Here is a 14016-nt window from a genome sequence, read left to right as displayed (position 1 = left end):
TAGAGCACTTTAACGATCCCATCCACATAGTAAAGTGGGGAGTACAACTGTGTGTGTTCTGTTTTGTTCCTAACACTGAGGAGCTCTCTGACTAAACACATCTTTCTCTTCCCAGCTATCATTAACCAGTTGCTCTTCTTTCAGCACAACTTCATCTGCCACTTAACCATTAATTGTATCTGTACCTAAAAGATATTTGAAATGAAACATTCAATTATTACAGAGCTTAAACACCCAGAATAAGGCTGCCATCTGATTTCTTTATTTCAGAAATGATAAAGCACTTCAGCATTAAACTCTTGTTCTCTCCAACAGCAGCCGAGCCACTAAATTGATGACATGCGGATTAACTAAACAGTCTAGCAAATCAGTGGTAGAAAGGGCTGTTTGCGAGGCATTTGGACTGCCGTCTGAACCCATTTGATGTGCAGCCGTTTCACAGTCATTACTCATTGCCAGTTGCTTCCTTGTGCAGTGTAATTTTCCAAAATGCCCTCCTTCATTTTCATGGAGAAGCTCTCTACTGTCACTTTCAACTGCAACTGCACCTATGGAGCTTGTTTCTTGAGACTGTGGTAAAACTTGAATAAGATGAGGCCCAAAAGGTATTTTCTGCAGATTTCCTGCTTTAAATGTTGAAAAGCCAAACTCATGGGTTAGTAATCTGCAGCCCTCTGGTTCACAGCCAACTTCCCTTTTCTTCCTTTTGCATGAGGCAATTGTCCTTTGCTCTGCATCACTGCTGCTGGAACATGGCTGCTCTGATTCACTTGCTTTTTGACACTTGAAATATGCAGATACTGCTTTATTCAGGTATTGAAGATTGATTTCATGGGATGTTGCCTCAACCTAAAAAACACCCAGGATACACTCAGTTAAAAGGAGATGTGTTTCAATTCAGTGTTGCGTGATTATCGTCCATGAATTACTTTTGCTACATGAAGGGAAGGAATTTAAAATTCTTTTTCTCAGGCAGCAGAAAGACTCAGGGGAAGCTAAGCAAAATGTCAGTAACTCTCTGTTATCGCTGCTATAATGGGAGCAAGAGAGGGCTTACCTCTGTGGGATTTAGCCAGGGATCTCCATCACTGGGATTTTCTGCTGATTTTAGGGCACACACCAGCATTCGAGTTATCGCTTCTTCTACACGGGCTTCATGATCTGCATCCTGCCTCAAGGGAAGAGAAAGTGTTTGGAGACACGTTAGCACTTGAGTTTCTCCACAAAGCTGGCTCTTGGGAAGATCTTGGGAAAAAGTAAATTATAGGCTTGGTTTGAAAGCCCTACTCATGTATGCAAAGTCAGTGAAAGACTTCAGATTTGCAATGCTCCTACTTGTGTACTGCACCCACATGGGCAGCAGCACAGGCTTTGGTGTGACTACTCATCTGCATAAGGATTTGCAAAAAATAGATTTTAGTTGTGTATATAATCTTTCCTTTTATTAGTGTTCTGTTAATTGAATCTGGTGCTTGAAATTACAATGCAAAGTTAGCAATTAACATATGCATTTATATAGCTGTTCAGGACTAGAAGAACCAGGGAAGCACATAGGAAATTTTATCTACATACATATTATGTCTAATTTAAGTACTTAAAACACGCAGGATATTACAGCAAGGCAGCAACTATCTAGGGGCTATAGAGACACAAAAGTGAGTCTTAAGGAAATATTTTATCATGTAACAGCAGCTGACACACTGCTGCAGTTCAGCAGAAGGAAAACATGTTTTCTCTGAAAGCTCTCCTGCAAAACTGAAAACAAAGTAACTGAGTCTTTGTTTCAGGCATTCACTTCCTGCATTATTCCCTCAGGCAGCTGGATATCAGCTAGTTTGGGATAGCGGGACAAAAGTTTCTATGATCTGTTTTTAGCTTTCTTTCCCACTTAACTGAGGATTTTTTTTTGTATGTGGAAGGGAAGGGTATGTGGAAGGAGGTAAGAAGACTTTCTAACTATTCTATGATTGTATGGGTGGTTTAGCCATTTCAAAGACAAGTGCCAAGGAGTGGAAACATAAATTTGCTTTAAGATGCTAAGACATATGAGTTTTGGAGGAAACATGTAACCCTGTCAGCTCTGAACTGTGACTTTGGGGAACACCGCAAGCACACCATACATGTTGCTAGTATGAGTGCTGAAGGCAGTAATTCATCCTGGAACCCTGAGCAGAATTTGGGGTAGAAGCAGGGGGACGTGCTCTTAGCATTCATTTAATCGCTTTGGATGCCTGACTTGTTAATGGCCTCATATAACAAATTCCCCAAACGGAGTTTGGTATCATGTGGAAATTACTTAAGGTGTTGCATTCTTGGTATTCATCCTGGTCTGCTGAATAACAGGGTTGTAATTGCATGAGAGTATGTTAGGAAGCAAGGAATACTTTGAGTAGCTCACATCCAACTGAAAGCAAATTAAACTTCTAAAGTCTTGCCAATATAATTAATGGTTTCACTAGGACTATAAATGCTGGCATGATTCACATCTGTAAATGTGAAAGCAGCTGGTAACAGCTGCAAGCAAGAACTGCTTGATTTGGTAATAGAAATGTTCTCAGTATTGTCTTTTAGCATCCATGTCTTATTTTATTATTATAGCTGGATTGCCTAATACCAGACAGTGCTGTTTGAACACCAACAGCTATAGGGACAATTTCTATAAGGAACTTTCATCTGGGTTGCAAAAGTAACACTTGCTTATGGCAGCTTTTGATACTTGGGGAAGGCAAGTGTGCGTGTCACTCATCAGCAAGATCCAGCAAACACTCCTCTGTTTTTGGCACACCACTACACGCTTTAGCTGTCATCAAACAGGGTCTTAGTGAATCCTCCAGGACCTTTATGATAAGAAAGGCCATGGAGTTTTAGCTCCACTATTTCATTCTTTTTTCTTGCAGCACATAAGAACAGCTAGGAATGCTGTAGCTAAAGCACCACCCAGCCACCTGGGAGATAACCAGCCTAGCACAACTGATCCAACCCTGACGTGCTCCTCCAGAGGGGGACAATTCATGAGGCACAGCTTAGGGTACAAGTGCGTGTGTTGACATCAAGGTCTTTCTCTGGTACTAGACACCGCCTGACTACAGTTAGGGCTATGTGAGAGCTTGGTTTGGGCTGGGGCCCGCTGTTCTTTCTAAGTACATAGTCTCATCTGGAAAATTTCTTCATAAGGGAAACACCCAAGCAAGCTCCCCTGCTCTGCAACTGCTTGGTTTGATGCTGGTATGAGAAATGTATTATGGGGTCTTCATCTCCATGTAGATTTCCAATCTAATAAAGGTTTTAAAAAGGTAAGGAGAGAGGGAGGAAGGGAAAGGGGGAAAACACTATGTATTTTAGTGAGGCAGCTTTCACAATCTATTTCAAAGGGTCTTTATTTTCATTTATATTAAGCTAGGATTCATGATGAAGTAACATGAATCAGAACACTTTCTGGAGTATTGAGATGTCCCTGCAGGGGGCTTGGACTAGATGACCTTTAAATGTACCACCCAACCCAAACTACTCTGGTACCCCTGGAACCATTCCATACATACTGGTTAACATGAGCAAGAAAACTCAAAGCCCGGAGAAAAGAAAATTAATGAAATACTTGAGAAAATCCAACTCCAGGCAAATCAAAACTATTACCAAGAAATTAAAATTTAGAAGTGCTCTGCCACCCCCTTCCTATCACATTAATCCAATTTAAATTCTAATTTAGCTTTGCATGTAAGCATGTGCTTGAGGTGAAGTTGCTGTTTTGTTGTCCCCTATTCAGCACAAAGCTAGTTAGCCTATAAGAAATTGGACATGAAAAGTTTAGCTTGTGTTTAGTTGTTTGCCTGACTGAGGTAAACTTGCATGTGATTTCTGCTGAACCGGGGCTTCAGATTCGGAACCTTCGATAGTTCTTCAGGAAAAGCTGTATCCATAAGGGCACTTTCCTCCCCAACCTCTGCATACAGAACACCCAATAGGGCTGAACCTGGCAGGCAAGGGACAAATGTCCATGTAGACATGGAAGTGCTACATCACCATGACATAAAAAGGAAAATACCAGTTCAATCCAAGAGTTTATGCTGATAGTGATGGGATCAATGGATTCCACATTGTGCCACCAATGCCTTGGAACAAGCAAGACCTGGAAATAGAGACATTGCATTAGATACTAGCAGAAGCTTGAAGAAAGATAAGGTGGTTTATATAAGGTGGTTTATTTAAGGTGATGTGGGATGCAGAGGCAGAATGAGGCAAGGAATAAGGGTGGGGTAGGAGGTGATCTTTATTTCTTTCCTCTAAAGAGCCTTTTCTCAACCCTCTCTCTCCTCCCATTGTATCAATACTGTTGCGTAAGACGTGGACATGATCCAGAATTAGCTCTGATCTAAACTCCTTCTCATGTGAAGCAGGACTGTAACCTTGTAACTGCTCTAGGTAAGCAAGGTCTGGCTGTATGAAGGGAGTGCAGCTGGTATAGCAGTAGAGCAGGGCTTTAGAGAAAGTCTCAGCCAAGCAGTACTCTGTAGACTCTCCAATTGAGCAGACTTCACAGTTGTGGAAGGACTGCCAGCTGGCTTCACCCAAAACTAGGTATCCTAATGCTCATCTAGGTGGCTCATGATACAGAGCTTTAATTCTGTAAATAATCACCAGTATTAAACTTGCCACTTTTAGCAGACAGGCTTTTAAAAGAGGGTGTCCCAGGAACCATGACAATCTAGTTTAGAGGAAAGCTTTACAACTTTACAACAGGGATGATAGCTGTGACATAAAATTGATTCTAACCCATGGCTTTTATGGCATAAAGACGTTAATGTTGTTTTGATGATATAGGGCAAGCTTTACAGATTACTGAACATTAGATTAACATAGAACTATCAAGTAAAGCATAAAAGATTGTTTCTGACAAGGAATATAAATGGTCAGACACAGATAAAAATATACCCTTCAGAACAGGGAAAGTAAAGCAATGATCAGTATCTGAATTGCAGACAATTCTTTTTCTTGGTAGACACAAATTATTTAAAAGAATGTTCTGCTTCCTACATAGCCCTGTGCTTCATTATATCAAAACACTAATGAAAATGTCTGTGTAGGGAACAGTAACTGTGCCCTAGTCCCGTAAACAGTTACTTATAGGACAATCAGAACAAAGTCGTTTTTGGGCCAGAGGACAAAATGTTCTCCACATTTTGTTGAATTCCACATTGAAGCTCCACAGGTTTCAATTTAAGTCAAACAAAACCTGCATTAGCTCTCTAAAGGTCAAAAACATTTGGAAATCATACTTTAATCCAGTACAGCATACAGAGCAGAGAAGGAAGTCAGTCTGCAGAGGGCCTTTAGTTGAAAAATATCACAAATTGGTTATTCCTGACATCTAAAAGTGGACAAAACCCTACACAGACTGAAGCCAAAACACATTTTTTACACTAAACAAGTTTGAGTGGTGCTTTTAGCACAGAAACCTACACTTTCAAGTGCAGCTGCATTAGTTACAGTGAGTTTATTTGTTAGTGTTTGCCCACATTTCATTGACTACCAAATCATACAAACCTTCCCCTGCCCCCCCACTCCTCTGTTCTATAGGGGGATCTTACACTAGACTCTGTTAAAGAATCTGGGTGCCCTCCAAATGATAGGATGTAATGATGAAGCCTGGAAAACTTTGCTATACAGCAGAAGGTGTCTTAGCTTCTGGAGTAAGTATCTGTTTACAACAACGAGGTCCTTCCTGTGAGACTTGTGTAGGAAGAGTGAACTTGCAACATGCTGAAGAAGTGGATGAAGGCACTAGTGAATTAGGGTATGGTGCAGAAGGAGTATGTAGTAAGGGAACAAAACCAAGAAGCAAATTAAGGCAAGTGTAAAAATGTTTCAGTAAGAGGGTCTGCCTGGAAAATCAAGATGGAAATTAGGCATGGAATGTGCTGGCTCAACATGACTCAAATGCAAAACAGAGACAGGACTGATTTGGAAAGAGGAGGTGTAACTAGGAGAAAAATATGTTCCCCCCCAGCTAGTCCAGTCTTTTCAAACCGAAGTGAAGGAACTTCGTCTTTGAAGAGACCAATGAGGTTTTACTTGCCAGCAGATTAAGGGTAGTAACTGCAAAGTTGTGCATTTCAGCAGCTGGCACTGTTGGCTAGTGCACTTTATAGGAGAGCTACACAGCTGTGGCTCAAAGAGACAAAACGAGTACCATAAAGACCCTTGCTCTCCCTCTTTTATTTTTGGGCAAGCTCATGCTTGACAAAATAAAGATTTATAGCAGCAAAAGAACTGATATTCGAAAATACTCAGGGCTGAATCTTTAAGGAAGATGAAGAAATAGAAAAAAAAAAGTAATTAAAAGCAAAAAATCCAGCTGGCAAGGAGAGCAGCAGAACTAACAAAAGACAAAAGAAAAAATCCAGCAAAGAGAGGAGTAGGATTATTCTACCCTTATGAACTAGTATTCTTCTAACTTTGCAAACTAGAAGCAAAAAATCCCCAAACAACTATCAACTCCACAATAAAATAAAGCAGACTTCCATTTGTTTATGAATATGGGACACAGATTTAGCTACATTTGAAACTACATTTCAATAGCAAATGTGAAATTAAACCACAGTGAAATAACACACGGGTACACAAAAACATAGCAAACGTTTTACAGGGAAAATTTGAAGTGCAAAATCAAGAAGTATTCCAAGCCAAGAGATAATCTCGTGTTAGCCTGCTTTCTACAGAATATATATGGCTTTGTGGGCTGGGAAGATACTGATCTAAATGGCAACCAACCAGATAATTTTAATATTTAGGCTAGTGATAGGCAAATCTAGCAAATGAAGTCAAAGTAGGACAGAAACCCCAGAAAAGATAAAATGAAATTCTGGTCTGTAATGGGAGCAAAGAAACCAAGAGAACAGTTGGGAGAGCAAGTGAAGCAGTGCTGAAGATTTGTACAGTGCAGAGAACAGAACACGTTTAAATTCTCAATGGACATGATTAACTCGATACAGTGCAAAGGTAGGGCAAAGGTGGAATTGCTTCAAAAAGAGAGCATACCCTGGAGTGAAATACTATACCAAGAAATTTCTGCTCATTAGAAAAAAGATATTTGGGTAAATAAGGAAGAAAAGGATGTCAGAATGCCAGCATAATGGGAAGAAAAAGATGGGGGGTGTGGGGGGACACAAACAAGTCCCAGAGCTGATTGCAACCCTGGAAATGAAGAATAAAACAAATAAATAAATGTGTAGTCAACTCTGTGGGGAGCACCACATGAGGAGTGTGAAGGTACTGCCACCCCAGCCTATGCCAGGTCCCAGCTGGTGTCTGGCTGCCCTGGTGCTAGGAAGGTGCTGCTTACCCTCCCTCCTCCCTGCTCTCTCCTCCCTCCTGAGCTGGTGTCTTCCTATGTGCTGAAACAGTGCACCAAGGGCTATTGACATCAGAAACACAGGCACAGGCTGGGGAAAAGCATGGTGAGCAGAAAGGGAATGTGGCTGTTACCATGATGTGTCTGTCCATAGGGACACAGGTGAGGGACTTAAGGAAGCTTAGGGAAGAGATGGAAAAGTAGACTTGGGAACTGGCAGCTTTCACCTTTGGTTTGTTTGACTTTTTGGGCACTTGTGGGGTTCTCCATGTGTGTTTCAGGCTGAGGGCTGTTTTCATCAGCAACTCTAGTGTAAATTCAGCTCCTGGACCTTTCTGCCTCTTCTGTGATGGACACAATAGTTTCGGTGTCTAGAGCTTGAGCTGGGCTCTCTTCTTTCTCTATGGAGTGACTTGGGGCCATGTGGGAATTTTCATGTGGGACAATACAGAGCTCTATTCTGTCTTCCTTCACTGAAACAGAATTATCAAACATCTACTGCGTATGATGCTGCAAATCACTTAAATTCTTCTCCAATAAAAGTAATTTTTCACTGCAAACCCTTTAAAAAGTATTTTGTATACTTGTAGATGGAACATTTCATTGCCTTTTCAAAAGTTTGAATTATTACATTTCCTGACTTACTACAACACATTTTTCGGTACCAGTTATATTTTTCTTGTTTTTTTCACATTGTTCTGCACTTTAAGCCCAATCTGAAGTTCTCACCCATTTGTTTTAAAGGTGGCACATATGAAAACCCCTCCTGACTTACAAAGATTTATTTCTGCTCGCTCAGGTTGGAAGTGAGAGCTCTTCCTGAGTTACTGAGAGCCCTGGCTGCTGAGCACGATCCCATGGTGTGTTAGGTACCACAGCAGGAGCACAGGAAGAGGAAACCTTGCAGCTGTATGCAGGAACTTAGTGATAACTGTATTGTTTATAGACTTTCAGAAGCAAGCAAACTGTAATGCTGATCTTTTTTTAAAAGTATTTTTTCCCCCATACAGTGACAACGTTTTTCAAGGCTGGAAAGGAGCATCTTTCTTGGACTCGGTATGCCTCCAAGACTAGCTCAGTTAGGCCTTTCCTTGCACCTCTCGTGTATAGAACTGTGCTGCAACTCCTCTGGCTCCAGGCTGCACCTGGAACACAAGGTCAGGAAGAAAGAGAGCAGGCAGCAGGGCAGCTGAATGCTGTCTGTAACAGCATGGGTCCTGGTGTATAATACCCTTCCTGCCTGGGGCAGCATCAGAGTGAATGGCACTGCTCATGGAAACCCAGTGTCCAAGCTGGTTGCTCTCCACTAGGAGGGTAAATGTGTGGAGCCTTATTTGTCCATCTTCAGACAAGCTGGGATGTGCTTTCTAGTCTTTTTACCACTGTCTAGTTACATGGATTAAGAGGAAGATGGATTAAGAGCAATTACATTAACGAGCAGGAAGGAAGCAAGAAGCTGGTGAGACATCGGGCAGAGGAAAGAATGATCAATCATTTTGTATTTGTATAACATCTCAGGGTTGTTTTCTTTTTTGTAGCCTTTTCAGGTGGTACTAATTTTTCCTACTTTTAATCATCAAAAAAGTTAAGCATCTACGTGCTCCTTTTATAGCCCATGCTGAAAGACAAGATGGGATGAATGTTCCTGCAGGACTGTAATTGTGTAAGACAGAGAGAATGAATCCCCATGTAGAGGTGCCAGGTTCCTCCCACTGATGGCAGACAGGACATCTGTCCTGGACAGGGTTTAAGCTGAAGGTGGCAGATCCTAAGCTCTCTTAACACTTGTCCCAGAGTGTGGGGTGGAAGATACTAGAATGGACAAGTTTTGCCCCATTTGCAGCATTTCAAGCAGTATTTATTTGTCTATTTGTGAGAGCAATCAAGGTCTTACTAAAAATAGACAGTGAGTGCAAATCCACCTCCTGTTCCATACTTACCACTCAGCCTTCTAATAACCACATAGGTAAGCAGCTGCAAGTTTTTATAAGGAGCCCCTACATTTGTGTGTTACAACTTGAGCTTGTAACTTTGCAGCTGAACAAGACTATATCCACAAACCCTTGAACTACTTGGCTAGCTATTTCAGCAAGTTAGATATCTAAATGTTATCATAATTTGTACTGAGACTAGGTCACTAATGTATAACCAGAAGCTGCATTAAGGCTTCTGTGGAAACACAGCTGGCAGACACTGGTTAAGTACAGGATGAAATCTTACAAAACCTAAAGTCTCAGCCAACTACCAAAATTCATAGCAGAGATTGACCTCTGAACAATACAGTGAAGGGCACAAAGAATGCAACTGAAGTTCACGTTGTGCATTGGTACAGTCTCATATGAAGAAATTGTGCTTTAAAGCCTTAAATGTGTACAGAAAAACGGCTTGTAGCAAACAGTGACCAGAAGATGGCATTAGACACATTAAGTTTTTGATATTCAAAGCTTCACTTGCCATACACACACTCTCCTGAATACGTAAGAAAACCTTTGTCTTCGTTTTTCAACCCCTTATTGTTATAATATCTAATAAAAAAATATTTTGTATACCCTCTGGGAAGGAATGTAGATACTATGTATTATTACAAAATAAGGCTGGCTGCATATTCTGTAGTGATTGTATTAATTCTACATGAAACCCACTGCTAAGCACGTATCAAGACTGCTATTATTTAGGGATCCTTTTCCCTGTTAACAAAGCAGTTCTATGCCATTCCTTTCCTCTCCATCAAATGGAAGCAGTCCCCAGACATCCCCAGATATCTGCCCTGTAAGTCTCTGGATGAGATGCTGGAAAACCCAAAAGGAACTGATAAAATGGATGAAGGTAATACATCACTGCTCCATCATTGCTTCTGTATTACTTTCTCCCCAGAAATCCACACAGCAACTCCTTCATGGCAATGCAGGCAAGTTGTATTACTGAGCTGGCTCAAGATTTTTATTCCTAGCAAGATTAATATGTAATTGTTTTAAGCCTAATTAAAATTAAGATAATATTAAAGGTTTGCTACCATACTTGATCATTCCAAATGAGATTATAAATTGAAATAGTGCTGGGGATCATGGATAATGCAGTGCTTAACGGATGTGGCATTTTTATCAATTGTAAAAATTTGTTCCTTTTGCTTTAAATTATTGAACACTGCAACTTTACAAAGTGCAGAATGTGAAACTAACCATCTGCTTGAGGAAGTATGACTAGGAACTAACGTAGGGCAAACAATAAAAGTTGATCACAGATTTCCTATTTGCCACTGCAACAGCAGAAGAGCATACTCTTGCCAGTTGATAGGCATGATCCTCTTGTTGAAAACTACTATCCTGCTCCAATGTGCTATCTCAGCAGTTCACAGGGGTGCTCCTCACTCTGCCTCCTCAAAATGAAGTGGATTAGTAAAATCCATTTTTTAAATTGTCAAAGGCAGCTGGGTTTGCCAGCTAGGGGCAAGGGAACACTTGCACAAGTCTCTGAGCTGGCAGGTCAAAAAAGGTGAAAACATCTGGTAAGAGAACACTGAAAAGGCTCTAGAAGTGGCAACTCCACTGTCTTCAGTGTTCAGAGCAGTGAACACTGCAAAATTCTTTTGGAAAGGCCTGACAGTTTGAGATGTGCCGGAGTGTGTTGCAAGGACATGCACTGCTGAACAAATGAAAAAGGGTAATTCAGACTCCAAATACCAACCATGTTGATTAAATAAAGAACGACACTATTTACAGCTGGAGACTAGGAATTAAGAGTCCTGAGCCCTACTCTCATACTGCTGCTGTGGCTATAAGCCACACTTGTAACTTCAGTTTTAAGTGCACTTATAACTGAACTTTCTCAGTAAAACAGCATTAATAATATATTTGCACCCCCACACCATGAAACCTGTGGATGGTGTGCACTGTAAATGCAAGTATCATCATTACAGCACTGTGTTATTATTAAAGCAACAAGTTGGGCCAATGTTCCCTGGTGAAGGTTATTCACTATCAAAACATGAGTTCCTCTGCTGGCTCTACACACTTATTAATCAAACACATTTTATGAAACATATTGGTTTCAGAGTAGACAGGCTGAGCATTGTTCAGGAAAGTTTTAAAGCAGACAAATTAGAGGTGACTGCAAGAAGTGTGATGGAATTGGGCAGCTGACTGAAGTAACTCTCCAAATGTTTGCAGTTTTTGTACAAAAAGGGCTAGCAAAGTATCTGTGAGCAAAGAAAGTTCCCATGCTGAGAGAAATCTATCAAGCCTAAGTGCAGAATGTAGGGATAGGGAAGTTCCACAGTCTATTTGTTAAGATCCCCTAGCTCTTAATTTGCCAGTTAAATAATTTGCTATAATCTTTAAAGTAATGTAAAGCTCATATGTGAATGGTACCTGTCCTGGACTTAGTGTAACAACATGGGCTGTTGTGTTCCTAAACTTGGGGAAGCGTTTCAGATCAGGATTGGTAACGCTGACTTTGCTGAATACGCTGGATTCCTCATAAGGGATCCTGGTGGGATAAAGGAAACTGGTGTCACCAGGTGGGAAGAGGTGCCATCTCTTCCTGAAAACAGACAGAAGATAAAAATGTATTCAGTGCATGTCAGTTACAGCAAAGAACTAAAGGCAGTAGCAAGGCTTTCAATAAAACATAAATCTGCCTCACTGCGTGAATCTCCTACGCAGTGAGAGCACAGGCAGTGCTTACAGGCTGTCTTCTAAAAGTGTTTTTAAAACATTCCACTTTTTAATTTTTTAACTGAAAAGATTTACAGCTTCTCACCAATTATTTTTAAAAGGCAGATAAAATAAAATGTAAAAAAAAAAAGCTCTCCCATCTGGTTCTTCCTTCCTCCCTTTTACGGAGCCACACACAGCATTTACAGATGCTCAGAGCATTAAAAATTGCTCTATAAACCAGAGGAAGTGGTTTTGTTAGAGACAACATACTTTCTCTCACTGAATTAATAGCTGGTGTACCCATGAGGTGGCAACTGTAAAGGGATATCAACATGATCTTCTGTCTCCTATTCATCACCTGCAGTACTTACTTGGCTGTCAGTCACAAAACCTTCATTCTTAGTAAAACTCACCCTGATGTCCTTGTGCCAAAGATGGCATAAATAAAAAAGACATCCATACACATAAGCATCCTGAAACACCTGTATTTTTTTGTGTTATCAGTAACACAGGATGAAAACGTGGCTTGTGTGGGCCACTGGGTGTTAGAACTTACTAGCATGACTAAATGCTCAGATGGAGCAGGACACAGCCATTCTGCTCCTGAGAACACTTGTGTTCTAGGTTGCTCTCTGTATACCCAAAGAAATGGGTCAACACGCTGCAGTGCAGGACCAAGCAGACCTGAGACATGGACCTTGTTCTCAGGAGCTCACGTCTCTAATTCACGTACATGGACCAGATCAAAGACAGAAAAAAGAATATATGCCAGAACTGGTGGTGCCAGTTTTATGGGTACTATAAATGAAATATCTTAGCAGGTACATATGTTATTTAGAAATAGAAGTTTTATATGGCAGTACGTTAGGTGATGGAAATAACCAGAAAAGAATACACAAAGAGAATTTATTACATTTAAGAGGTGCCAGACAATCAGTACAACAGTGACCCGTGCACTAAGCAGTGGAAAAGTAAAGGCAGCACTTCACAGCACAGTTGGACAATTTGTCAGCATTCCTATTTGTTTTAGACTCTAGCAATATCATTTCTTTTTGTCCCCTTCCTTGGTACTCACTTTGTGCTTTTTGCCTACTGCTTCTGGTTATCAGTTGTAAGTCATAGATCTGAAAATGGGAGAAAAGCAACCAAATGGCACAAAACCAGAAGAGAGAAAGAAGAGCAGGAGAGGCAGAACTGCAGAGACTGCCAAAGATGGAAGTGGCATAGGACACTGACATTTCTGTGTAATTACCAAAGCTACTGCTGGGTGCAAGCACAAAAAAACAGTTCTGAAACTCAAGCCCTACTGCAACTTTTTTTTTGCCATCCAGGCTAGACCCTCTGAAATGGCAGAGAGTAACTAGGTTAGAAGGCTCATGGGTTAATCCTGCAGGCTCATGACAAAAAAGTATCATGAAGCAAAAAATTAAGAAGCCCGAGGGATGCAAGGAGGAAATTTAAGATAGGAACAAAGGGCTAAGGAGTCATCCCTGGCTTTCCTGCAAAGGCAAATCTATTTAAGTTTAGCATAAACTTATATTCTGTTACAGAGCCTGTCTTGTTTGTGAGTCTCAAAAGGGAATCTTTCTTCTCTGAAGAAGCACAGGATTTGCAAGCTTGTGGAAGTTTGCAATCTATTTATAGGCTTTGCTGTGAAGAGAAAAACAACTTTGTCTTTTCAGGCCATGCAAAGGCTTTAGGCTGCTTCTTTCCCTGAGAGGAACAAGAATTTTGCTCTACCAGAGGGGGAGGAAATGTCTTGAGAAGGCAGGCAAAACTGCTATGTGATGCTGGAACTCTGGCTTGAGTTCAACACCTGAAGGCAGAGATCAAAGTGTCAGGGCAGGTATGAAGTCTGCTAAATTACTGTACTTAGTACACCCAATATTTAGGTGGATCCTTAGATGATATTTAGCCATGTAAGTCTCATGGTTTTCAATGAGATTTCTGGCTCATAAATACACTTCAGTGTCTGGACTTTAGTGCATAATGCTTACTGATGTGATCTGAAGC

At 40.8% G+C, this 14016-nt stretch overlaps 1 protein-coding gene across 7 annotated transcripts in view; it reads right to left on the bottom strand.

Annotated features, from left to right (window-relative positions):
• Positions 1 to 240: 240 nt before the first annotated feature.
• HSPBAP1 (HSPB1 associated protein 1) overlaps positions 241 to 14016 on the bottom strand; it is a 38929-nt gene continuing 25153 nt past the window's right edge. For 4 of the 7 annotated variants that reach the window (XM_062607091.1, XM_062607095.1, XM_062607092.1 and 1 more), the window contains 4 exons: positions 11716 to 11887; positions 4043 to 4126; positions 1058 to 1168; positions 241 to 849 (listed from right to left, as the gene is read on the bottom strand). In XM_062607091.1, the coding sequence (XP_062463075.1) occupies positions 292 to 849; positions 1058 to 1168; positions 4043 to 4126; positions 11716 to 11887 (925 nt within the window). In that variant the 3' untranslated portion in view covers positions 241 to 291. The remainder of the gene's footprint in view (positions 850 to 1057; positions 1169 to 4042; positions 4127 to 11715; positions 11888 to 14016) is intronic. The other 3 variants (XM_062607093.1, XM_062607097.1, XM_062607094.1) reach the window with 3 other exon arrangements.

Source organism: Pezoporus occidentalis, unplaced genomic scaffold (assembly GCF_034315485.1).
Source record: "Pezoporus occidentalis ecotype Australia unplaced genomic scaffold, CSIRO_AGI_Poc_V1 ctg12, whole genome shotgun sequence".
Lineage (NCBI taxonomy): Eukaryota > Metazoa > Chordata > Aves > Psittaciformes > Psittacidae > Pezoporus > Pezoporus occidentalis.
This window is presented reverse-complemented; position numbering and strand designations above follow the sequence as displayed.